The sequence below is a fragment of the Terrapene carolina genome, unplaced genomic scaffold, assembly GCF_002925995.2.
Source record: "Terrapene carolina triunguis isolate 2854851 unplaced genomic scaffold, T_m_triunguis-2.0 Scaffold88, whole genome shotgun sequence".
NCBI classification, from domain to species: domain Eukaryota; kingdom Metazoa; phylum Chordata; order Testudines; family Emydidae; genus Terrapene; species Terrapene triunguis.
In genome coordinates, this window is record NW_020664439.1 from 47525894 (window position 1) to 47537860 (window position 11967).

General features: G+C 45.1%; 1 protein-coding gene across 1 annotated transcript in view; it reads left to right on the plus strand.

The window, feature by feature from the left end:
- Nucleotides 1-10684, plus strand: part of LPP (LIM domain containing preferred translocation partner in lipoma) — a 389426-nt gene extending 378742 nt beyond the window's left edge. Inside the window, exons 10-12 of the mRNA XM_024202387.1 lie at nt 4473-4651; nt 8599-8719; nt 10120-10684. Coding sequence (XP_024058155.1) covers nt 4473-4651; nt 8599-8719; nt 10120-10248 — 429 coding nt within the window. The 3' untranslated portion in view covers nt 10249-10684. The remainder of the gene's footprint in view (nt 1-4472; nt 4652-8598; nt 8720-10119) is intronic.
- Nucleotides 10685-11967: the final 1283 nt, after the last annotated feature.

The window sequence follows — 11967 nt, forward strand, 5'->3', positions numbered from 1 at the left end:
TAATTGTGTGCTCTTCAGCTGCCTTGGGAGTAGATGCTTTGTGACCAGATAAAAAGTCTTGAGACCTACTGATGGAAAATGCGATGGAAACGCCAGGTATTCTTATTGTCATCTTCAAGTTTGCACACTTCTGTTACTGAGGAATTTATTTCCTCTATCCAGTCCCAACTAATTGCTTCATTTTACTCCTTCTGAGTGAAGTTCAGTCAGGAAAAGTCAGCTTCTGCTAAACCGAAGGCCCGATTCCACATATCCTGTGCCGCTCCAGAGTTTCCTTTTTTAATAAAGCATATGGAATGGGAAGTATTTTGAACAAGGCCATAAGAAAAACAGCAACAACCAATTAACGAGTTAGTGATACATATCGGGGCCAAGCCCAACGATTAGGCAGTTACCAAGGAAAATTCCTTAGCTAATTGCATAATGTTCCTCAGAACTGGCAGGATTGTAGCATTCCCTGTTGTAAATATAGGGAACGGTGCAAATGCTGCAGTAACATTATCTGTTTGTGGAAGGCCTTGTTCTCTCTGGTACATCAGTCACTGTCATCATGATGATGACAGAAAACAAACAAAAATCCCAGGAACAATTCTTCTACCTCTGTTATTACAAGTATCCAGTACATGAAGCTAAATCCTGCCACGAACAAGCCCCCAGGTCAGACCGAGTCCTTTTCACCCCACAAGTAGGCAGTTCTCACAATGTGTTGAAATCCAGGACGTGTCATACTGACTCTTCCAAAAATAATCTTGTGGCTCTTCTGGCCATTGTAGGATAAGCGAGTTGCAGGCTGTAGCTCTGTGTGTGTCTTACCAGTCAGTTGCCGCTCGGGAAGTAATGTCCAATGACGTATGTGGCAGTATTGGCTTGACCCCTCTGAAGTCTTTGGTGATTCATGCCCTGCATGCGTACTTCTGCACTATGTGTCAGGAGAAGGGGCTTGCCCATTGACATTCTTGGCTGAGACAAGCAGTAACAGTGCAGCCTTTCAGCTGGCAGTTTTCACTGGGAGTTTTGGGTGCACAAGGAATGCAGGAGGACGTCTGTAGGCTCCATGTGGTGTTGGTCAATATGAAAATATTGATCTGTGGGGTTTTATAATTCCCTTTCTGTTGGATTTTCTTTCTTTTCTGTTTATCCCAAAGATCACAGACCTCCCTGCATCTGTGCTTCACCATCCAGGATTTGAACATATGGTTCTTATTTGATAACGGCAAACATTTCCAGCAAGGCTAGCAAGTGGAATTCTGTCCCAAGCTCCAGCAAAATAAACCATTTGAGCTTCTTCACAGATTTAGCATTTGCATCTGTCTGTATGGAATGCGTCTCTCTTTGTGGCATGCGTGTTTCAGGTGTTCGGTTTGCAAAGGCGAGTTTCACATACTGTAGTCACGCAAGCCGTCATTGGGAGGGCTGGCATGTCTGGCACAGACAATCATTAGAAGCTGATTTATATCGGTGTTTACATAACATGCTTGCAGGGGGGAGTGGGGGAAATGAATCTTTCAGCTGAGCCTCCTTGAAATGAAAAGCACTTTATAGCTTCAGTGCTCCCAATGATGGGGCTGGTTCAATACATAAAATCTACAAACCAAGGTAGGCAACACACAGCCTTTAATACAATTATTTAGAGCTGTCTGAACTGAAATGGCTGGGGCAGAAGACAAATTTGGCATGGCACCACATGGAAAATTACGGCCTGGGGATTCGTACAAGAATTGTAAGGTGGATAAAAGGACTGGCTAAAGGGGAGAAAGCAACAGGACGTGTGTAAAGGGGAACTCTCTGGATCTCTAGTGGAGTTCAAGGATTGGTCTTGGGGGCAATCTTATTCAATGTTTTTATTAATGCTCTTTTCACAGAGAGTAGGCGTTCGCTAGTGAAATTTGCTGATGATACAAAGTTGGGAAAGCGTCGTCAATACAGAGGTGGATGGAAATATTATGCAGGAAGATCAGGATGATCTTGAAGACTGGAGTGTCAGAATGGCATGAAATTCAGTAGTACAAAGTGCAAGGGCCCGCCCTTAGGACGGGGGTTGATCCTAACATGACTAGGAGCCACCAATGTGATGTGGCTGTGACAAAGGCAATGTATCCAGTGAGCAGGGCCGGCTCCTGGGTTTTTGCTGCCCCAAGCGGTGGCAATTCGGCGGCAGGTCCTTCCCTCCGAGAGGGACTGAGGGACCCGCCGCCGAAGAGCCGGATGTGCCGCCCCTTTCCGTTGGCCGCCCCAAGCACTTGCTTGCTGTGCTGGTGCCTGGAGCCAGCCCTGCCAGTGAGGCATTTCCAGTAGAGAGAGAGAGAGGTATTAATGCCATTGTACCAGGCTCTGGTAAGACCTCATCTGGAATACCGTGTACAGTTTTGGACAGCCATGATCAAGAAAGTTGAATTGAACCTGTAACGGTTGCAGAGAAGAGCTACTAGGATGATCCGAGGGCGGAGGGTCTGTCTGATGAGAGGAGACTGGAGGAGGTTGGCTTGTTGAGCCTAGCAAAAAGAAAGCTGAGAAGGGGATCCAGTTGTGCTCTATAAACACACTAGATCAGTGGTTCTCAAACTTTTTTTTTCACGGACCACTTGAAAATTGCTGAGGGTCTCGGCGGACTGCTTAATGCTCTTTCCGAATGTTGTTTGTACCGTTAGCTAACTATTGTAAAACGCTTTGGATGAAAGCTCTCTATAAAAAAAACACATTAATAAGAATTAACATTTTTTTGTTCTACAAATAAAAGCACACAACTCATATTTTAATATCAGTAGTCTTAACTTTCGAATGCGATGGATGTGCCCTCTCTCCCCCGCCGCAGCAGCCCCTGGGCTGAGGCTGGGAAGAAGGGGGGGTGGTCTCTTCCCCACCACAGAGCTGAGGCTGGGAAGGAGGCCGTCTCTCCCCGGCAGCCGCAGCCCTGGAGCTGGGGAAAATCGCCTCTTTCCCTGGCCGCCGCAGCCCTGCACATCCCAAATTCCCCCCACCCCCTCTTCTCACCCCACTGCCCCCTCCCACCTACCCCTATTCCCCCCAAGGCCACCACCTCACCTCACATGTGCATCTTCTCCAGGGTCCAGGCACCTAATTCGTGGAGCCACGTCTGTGCAGCTCCACTAGTTAGGTGGGTGGCCCTTCATTCTTTTGTGTGCGGCCGCCCAGGCGCGCACCTTAGAGGGAACTATCCGCTGACCACCTGAATGGAGCTCGCGGAGCACAGTTTGAGAACCTCTGCACTCGGGTATAAACACCAGGAGGGTGAAGAGCTATTTAAGCTAAAGGACAATGCTGCACAAGAACAAATGGTATAAACTGGCCATGAGCAAATTCAGGCTGGAAATTAAAAGAAAGTTTCTAAGAGGGGTGAGGTTCTGGAACAGACAACTTAATGAATTTTGAGAGGGCGAATGTATGAGTGTGATCGTATGACGGGGTTGCTTTTGACAGTAAAGGGCAACCCTGGGGCTCAGTTACGGTTTATGTCTCATGTTCCTTAAAGCTCATGCTTCAGGGCTTCCGCTGGTCACCTGCAGGAGTCAGGAAGGGATTTTTGTCCCCCAGTGTATTCTGGGAGATTTTTTTGGTCTCCTTCCTCTGAAGCATCAGAGATTGCCACAGTTGGAGATGGGACATTGGACGGGTGGGCCAAGGCTCTGAGGTGACACCATGTATTCTCTCTCTCAGGCGCTTGGCTGGTTCTTTCACATATATTCAGGATCGAACTGATCACCATGTATGGGGTCGGGGAAGGAATTTTCCCCCGGGTCAGACTGGCAGCAACCTTGGGGGTTTTCATCTTCCTCTGCAGCATGTGGATGTGGGTCACGTATCAGGGTATATATCACTTTATCACTTAATCATTTTCCTGCCTTTGCGGGATCCTCAAGAACTGGTGAGCCTCAGACCCTCCCATTCTCTGTCTGCGGCACGTCATAGTCAAGTCTCCTGTGAGATTTTATGCTTTGATCTCATTCCGGTTATTGGGTTTAGTGTGCGGGTGCTGGGTGAGAGACACGGGAAGTCAGACTAGATGATCTGGCGGTGCCTTCTGGCCTTAAACGCTGACTCTAAATAAGCCCTCGGCTCGTTGTGCTAGCTGGTTGTGCCCTCTTGAATCCTGGTCCCTTGTGCTGCGGCACTGAGGGGATGCAGTTACTGGTTTGTCCCTCACAGAAGAGAAAAGCCAGGGTTCGCCTGCGATGAATCCAAAGCAGGGTTCTCTGCTGGGGCGGCTGGATGCAGACGGGACCCTGCAGTTCTCCCCAGTGACTCTGCTGCCCTTTGTTCCAGACCTGGTATTGGCAGGAGCTGGCCTGGATTCCGAGCTGTTCTGGAACTGACAGCTGTCTATCCCGTGCTCACAGCAAACGGGTGAAACGAAAGGGCCTCAAGTTCCCTTGCAGACCAGCTGCTATCCCAGCCTGTGCAAATATCTGAACTGATACTTACCTGCTGTGTTTTGTTGTTTTTTTTGCTTACAGAACACACTGGAGCAGTGCAGCGTCTGTGCCAAACCCATCATGGAGAGGATCCTGCGCGCCACGGGGAAAGCCTACCACCCCCACTGCTTCACCTGTGTGATGTGCCACCGCAGCCTGGATGGCATCCCCTTCACTGTGGATGCCGGAGGGAACATTCACTGCATCGAGGATTTCCACAAGTACGGCCCACGTGGCTCTTCTTGGCTTTTCCTGGCCCTGAAGGCCTAAAATCTCTTCTCATGTTACCTAGGCACGATCTTGACCTGCTGTAAATTCTTCCTGCGATTCCCCAGAGGCCAGGGAGCCGGCAAGCACACCCTCCGGCATGCCAGCTTAATTGACTGGGAGTGGTTGTGTGGATTTGTCTTACATCCGTCTCCCTGCCGGGGAGGGTTGTCTCAGTGCTCACAGATCTTCTTTAACATGTTATGTTCCCCACTTGCCCTATGTGCGGACTGCATGATGTAGGCATTTCATGTTCCTAGCTACCCCCCTGCACTTCCTTACCCCCCCTCCTTATCCTTCCTCCCCCAGCCTCCTACTGCCGCTTAGCTGTTGCCTTGAAGCCAAGGTTCTCACCCTGTGCTCAGTACCCTGCTCATAGCCCGCAGAGCACAGCAGGGTTCGCTGCCTCCTCTGTTTGACAGTGCCCAGTCAACCCGTGGAACTCCTTGCCTGAGGAGGTTGTGAAGGCTAGGACTATAACAGCGTTTAAAAGAGATCTAGATACATTCATGGAGGTTAAGTCCATTAATAGCTATTAGCCAGGATGGGTAAGGAATGGTCTCCCTCGCCTCTGTTTATGTTCTTATGTTTCCATCTGCTAGTTAGCCTTTCAAGGAGCTAGAAAAACATTCCTAATAATAATTTGTAGTAAAATATCTATTTAAAGTGCACTGCAATCCACGACTGGAGGTAGCTTCTGTCGCTCCCCCCCATCCCTTCCCTTATCACAGCTGATCTGAGAAAGACAGATAAGTAGATATAATCAAAGCACAAATGTTTCCCCAGCTTGGAAGAGACAGGCACGGTACACCCCTCAATTAAAAGAGGAAATCAATACTAACTAATGTGGGTTTACATCTCAAGCACTTATCTTTTAATTTCTAAGGGGGCAGACTTAATTAGAGACTCGTGACATCAGTGTGTGGGCCTGGAAGCTCAGAGCAGCAGACTTACCTGACAAAAGGAATCGCAGCCTCCGTATGGGAGAATGTTAAACTCCGGCAGGAAATGCTCCCTGAAGCTCAGACACATCTGTGTAATTTGGCAGCTGCAGAGGGCACTGTGTGTTACCTCTCCCTCTGTGTGCGTCCCAGCAAGAATCCAGAGAAATGGCCCAGTGGGTGAAATTCACCCTTGTGCAGAGGGCCAGCAGAAAGCCAAGGCAGTGGCACTACATTATGTCCCACTTACACTCCCTATGCCATGTGTCGATATATGCGAGATGTTCCTCCTCCTTGAGAGGGATTGACATCCTTTAGGAAGAACTAAGTACCTTCCAGCTTGAAGGGTTAAATGGTGACTCAGCCTCATACTGCTCCTCAACCCATGGGTGAATTTCACTCTCCGAGAATAGACGGCATAAGGAAAGGACCTGTATTGGTTGGGTACGAGGCTGGGAGAAGATCCAGCGGATTGCAGATGACCTAGTTGGGCTACTGAGTCCATCTACAACCAGTGCAGAGTCTGTATCCGGAAGTATATTCGGCAGTTCTTTCACCCAGTTTTAGCTGATGCGAGTAATGAAACTTCCATCTCTTCTCTTGGGTCACTGCTTCACAGCCTAATATGTTGAATTATTAAGAAAATATCAGAGGGGTAGCCGTGTTAGTCTGAGTCTGTAAAAAGCAACAGAGGGTCCTGTGGCACCAAAGAGAAACTGCTGAGCTCCAGTTCATTTGCAAATTTGACACCATCAGATCAGGATTAAACAAAGACTGTGAATGGCTATCCAACTACAGAAGCAGTTTCTCCTCCCTTGATGTTCACACCTCTACTGCTAGCAGAGCACCTCACCCTCCCTGATTGAACTAACCTCGTTATCTCCACACTGATTTATACCTGCCTCTGGAGATTTCCATTACTTGCATCTGAAGAAGTGAGGTTCTTACCCACGAAAGCTTATGCTCCCTATACTCTGTTAGTCTTAAAGGTGCCACAGGACCCTCTGTTGCTTATTAAGAAAATGTATCCAATGTTCTCAGTTTCTCTTTGTTTAATTTGACCTCCCTGTATCGCCCTACAGGATTCCTTCCCACAATGTTCCCACCTTTCAAATACTTTCAGAGCACCTACATGTCCTTAGGGTAGAGAGTGAGTGAGAAGAAGCATTCAGGATGTATTGACAGCTATGGAGGCATGAAGAAACAAATAGAAGGCAATTGTGGATGCAAAAAATATAGTCAGTAAACCTAAACACTGGACACAAAACTGGGGGAGGGGGACAAAAGAAATTCACAAACATTTTCAAAAATGTTGTAAACATCTTCCTGGTCAAAAATCTTTGCAAAAAAAAAAAAAACTAGTTTTGAAAATTTCTACAGAATGTTTTCCTGAAATTTTTTCATTTCTGGAAAATGTCAGGTTTTCTTTTTTCACAGTTTTCATCCTTTTTTCCTTTTTGCCACTGAAAAAAAGGGGGAAAGAGGGTGGGAGGAGAGAAAAACAAAAATTGTGTTTGTTTTTCACTTTGTGTCAAAAAGAAAATTAGTGAAAGTTTTTTTAGGGGGGAAAAATCCATTTTTTAAGTGAAAAAAGTTTAAAAAATGAATTCCAACCGGCTCTATTGACCGTTTGAAACTGCTATTGGGGTTCTTATCCTGAAAGGTGAGGAGGAAATGGAAACTGTGAAATCCACCTGCAAGACATGATTGGCTAGATGCTGCCCTAAGAAACACATGCAGCTCCCACTGAATTCAATGGGAGTCATTTCTCTGTCTCTGCGGAAGAAAATTGGCCCATGCTGTTTTGCCTCTGGTGACCTAGATAGAGAAACATTCGAGCATTTTTAAGCAGCACATTTTAGCGGAATTGCACAAGAAAGTGCCTGAATCCCCACATTATTAACTGTGATTACAGCTACGGTCATATCACGATCCATTTAAATTCTCTTTCGGAGCAATCAGCAAAGGTGCTGTTTAATTCATGTCTGCGTAGCTGCAATCTAACAAAACGCCTTGTATCTGCTGCCAACTAAATGAATCCTTTTCTTTACTCCTACTACAGCTAAGATGTTTTTTAATTGAGTTAATTCTAGGGTGGTTTGTATAAAAGGCTGGGTGGCAGAGTCACTGTTTCCTAGATATTTTACAAGAGAAGAATCTTTGATCTCTTCATATTCTGGCACTTGCCATGAGCATTGCCCATTGACCCTAATTCTAAGCTTCTTAGCTATTAGCCAGTGTATGTTCTTAGGGATAGGTTTTCAGAAGGGTGGCCTCCTATTTTGTGAGGAGAATTTTCATCCAAGGCATTTTCACCTGTGACTGCCAGATTGTGGATTCAAATCAAGTAGTTGAGAGAGAGAACCAGTCAGATATGCTCTAGCAGTTCTCTTTGCGGTGCACAGATTGAGCCGAGCTAAAACTAACATCCTGTGGGTGTAGTGGGAGCCAGATGCTTGAGGATTTTAAAACAAGACTGGATAAAACCCAAGAAAATTATACTGCAGAGAACAATCCCGCCGTGGCAGGATCTAAGACTGCATCCTACTTGGTCCATCTCTAGTTTCTAGTGTATTGATATTTTTCAATAGCGACAGGTGGGGCAAATCCTGCTAACTTCATTCATAAGAGGAATTCCACTGATTTAAATGGTGTTATATTAGGCATATGAAACCAGCTCACTCTGGGGCTTGCACTTGGATACCGCAATGATGAGCAACGTCATCGAGAGATTGTTTAATAAATGATTAAGACGAGCAGAATATGATTCTCAGGCCTCTGCCGTTGTTCTGTAGGAACTCATAAGCATCCCTTAATGTTTCCTTTTCAAGTAGGCAACTCTGCTTGCAGAGATGTGTGTTGTGCCCCGGTTTACTGTAGGGTTCGAAGTTTCTCATGTAGCATACGAAGAACATGGCTGTGCACTTGGGGTTTGACTGGAACCGTCTTTGCTTTTCAAGGAAATTTGCACCGCGATGTTCCGTGTGTAAGGAGCCTATTATGCCTGCCCCGGGTCAAGAGGAGACCATACGCATTGTGGCATTAGATCGTGACTTCCATGTCCAGTGCTACCGGTGTGAGGTCAGTATTCCCGCTGCTGGCAAGGGAAGAAAGCAAAGATTGGGTTCACTGTATTGACAGAAATGACCTTCTCTTACATCAATAATGAGAACATTCCTGTTATCACACTGGTTCTGCGTTAAACCTTACTTCATTGACTTCAGCAGCAGTGACTCCTGATTTACACATAGATGGTGCAAATGATAGGAGAATCAGGCCTTCGGTATATACCGGCTTCATTCATTAGCAAGAGACTACGACTCAATCATTAGAGCTGAATATTTGAGAATAGGGTAATTCGTTACCTGGACACAAATGTTGCTCCTATTTGTTTTATTAAAATCAACTCTAATGCATGTTGCAATGTGAGCAAGATTATATAAGTGGGTTAAAAAAAGATGAAGTTAATAATTAGCTGGAAAATCAACATACAGCTTGTGGTTGAAAAATTTGAATTGGCATATAAACATGATCATTCTCATTCATGTGTGGCCCTTGCTGAGCTATGTTTTACATATGATTTTGATAAGAATCTGAAACAGAGGAAAAATCACCTTGGCGCATGTTGCATATTGAACCTCTGAGAATTCTGCAATACAGCTGTTCCCCCTGGGATAAACTCCAGCCAGATGTTGGGACAAGACGTGAGTCCCAATAAAGGTGCTGATCACAGTCATGGGCTCGGGTGCGGGACTGAGACTCGAGGTCTCTGAGTTCAGTTCGTGGCTCTGCCATCACCTTCCTGCGTGAGCTTAGGGCAGTCACTTAATCGCCGTGAGCCTTGGCTTTCCATTTACAAAAGCCGGATGGTTATGGTGGCGTTCTGGCCTTTCTTCCACCCTTTAGCTTGTGTATTTAGATTACAAGCTCTTGGGAGCAGAGACGGTCTCTTACTATAGGTCTGTAAAGCCCCCAGCACAATGGGCCCCCAATCTCGGTTGTGGACCTTTGATGCTAGTGTAATAATAATGACCACAGCGGTGAAGGCGTGCTGCAAGGACATGGCTCTGCTGTCACCTCTGTGATGTATTCTATTGCTTTCTGGAGTTCTCTCTTCCAAAGACAGAGAGAGATGAGCAGCAAACTAGTTTTCAAGGCTCACTTCTTCTTTTTCCTTTTGGCATTAATAAACGGGACCTTAAGTTTGATGTGTTCCACAATGCTAAAGTCCTTTCCTTTCCCAGAGATGGGAAGGGAATAATCTCCTTTTATTTTAGAGAGCTTGGGAGCCCATCTCTGCTGCAACATTGTCTCTTATCAGGGAATGGGTCAGTCATGAAAGACATCCTAGAATTCACACGCTGACTTGGGCAGAATTCTGTTACCAGGGGACGTGAGTGTGTATTTCACTGATAGGTTCTTTGCCTAATTTCACTCTCATCTTATTTCTTCTTTTGGTCTTTATTCTGTTTATTGTCTAGGACTGTGGTGGCCTCCTGTCTGAAGGGGACAATCAGGGCTGTTACCCTCTGGATGGACACATCCTTTGCAAGACCTGCAACTCAGCTCGGATCCAGGCACTCACCGCTAAGGCCAGCACTGACCTTTGAGCGTCTACCACCACACTCCCATATTTGCCTGTTGGGGGAATTGCACAACCTTTCCATTTAGCATGACTCCTTTCCAGCCTAGGACCTAATTCTCTATTGAAAAAGTAAAGCTGGAAGGCCTTGGGACAAGCAGGCAGTTTCTAAGTTTATCTCTATTTGATTCACATCTCCTAAGAAGCACATTAAAATTGGGATGATTGGGCTCGATTCTCTTCTTACTCTGGTGTGAGGGCCTGATCCTACTCGCATTGACATCAGTGGGAAGCTATATATTGCACATGATTCCATAATACTAGACTTACACCAGTGTAAAACCAGCATGTAAGTGTAAGACCAGAATCAGAGAAATTGTTATCACAAGATAAACTATACAAACATTGGCCATGAGACATTGGGCCTTTATATAGGTATTGTTTTAAATCATAGGGACACAGATTTGTTTTAAATCATAGAGACCATATCTTTTTCTTACGCCCTCGCTTGTCTCCATTCCCTTCCAGTTTCATAACTTTTTCTTTTCTATAATATTATATTTTGCTGTTGCATAAATGTATTCAGTAAGGATGCTTCCAACTCTCAGATGCTTAGGCATTTATGTATGAGCCATCCCTGAAAGTTGTGAGCCTGCATACACACACACATGTGCACGCACGTACATACATATATCCTTTTGATACACTAGAGCTATAGTCACTGAGAAGTTATGTTAATTATTTTGGGGGCTGGAAAGCGTTAAAAAGAAATTCAAAATGGCTTCAAAGAAAATGACTAATGATAGCCACCTCGGGCATGCTCAAAAGGATCTTAGGCTCTCCGGGGCCAATGCAGTTACATAGTGACCAGTGTGCACTGCTTGTTTCCAAACAAGTAGTTTAGCAATGGAGTCTTGATCCAGCTTCCACTGACATCAATGGAAAGACACCCATTGGATTGAATTCTACCTTGAGACAGGCTCAGGCATTCGGGGATGATGGTAACATACCAGAGCTGGAGTTACAGTACAAGCTATGAGAATTGTTTCATATTTCAGCATTTAGGGCTTTCCAAATATCTGACATTTCTGGAACAGGAATGATTCATTTTTCATCTCAAGTTGTAAATAGGTGTAATTGAGCCCCCAAAAGGGAAAAACGACAGACATCTTTTCTCCTACAGTTTCATCACGCAGTTTTTTCTTTGTGGAGAAATGTCATTGCAAAGGAATGATTGGGGGATGTCACAGTTCCAGGAAAAAAGGGACGTATTGATGCACTCTTCAGGGAGTTAAAAATTTGCACCAAGGTTAATAAAAACCTATGCACAGGCAGCTCGTGGGTTTTTGAGGGGTTGTAGGTTTTTTGGGGGGGGGGGGGGGGTTGGGGTTTTTTTTGTTGTTAATTAAAAATACATTATAAATCCATAACTCATTTTGCACAGCTATAATATTCTTATTCATGAAACCCATAATAACTAAGGTGCAAATTACATGGGAAAGGAGCAATTTTCATATCACTGCATTGACATTAATATCTTATTTGCAGATGTAATCAAAGAAAATACCTTTAGCTGCACTTAACAAATTAAGAGCCAGAACTGAAGCATTTCAGGGCTGATTGACCATATTAATAACAAACTTGCAGTTTTGAAGAGTAACTTTTGTGAATTTTGCTCTCTCTCACAATAATAAATAGTAAAATGTGGTGCTTTCCCCTTCAGTCTCTGTAACAAGAGCTGAATAAA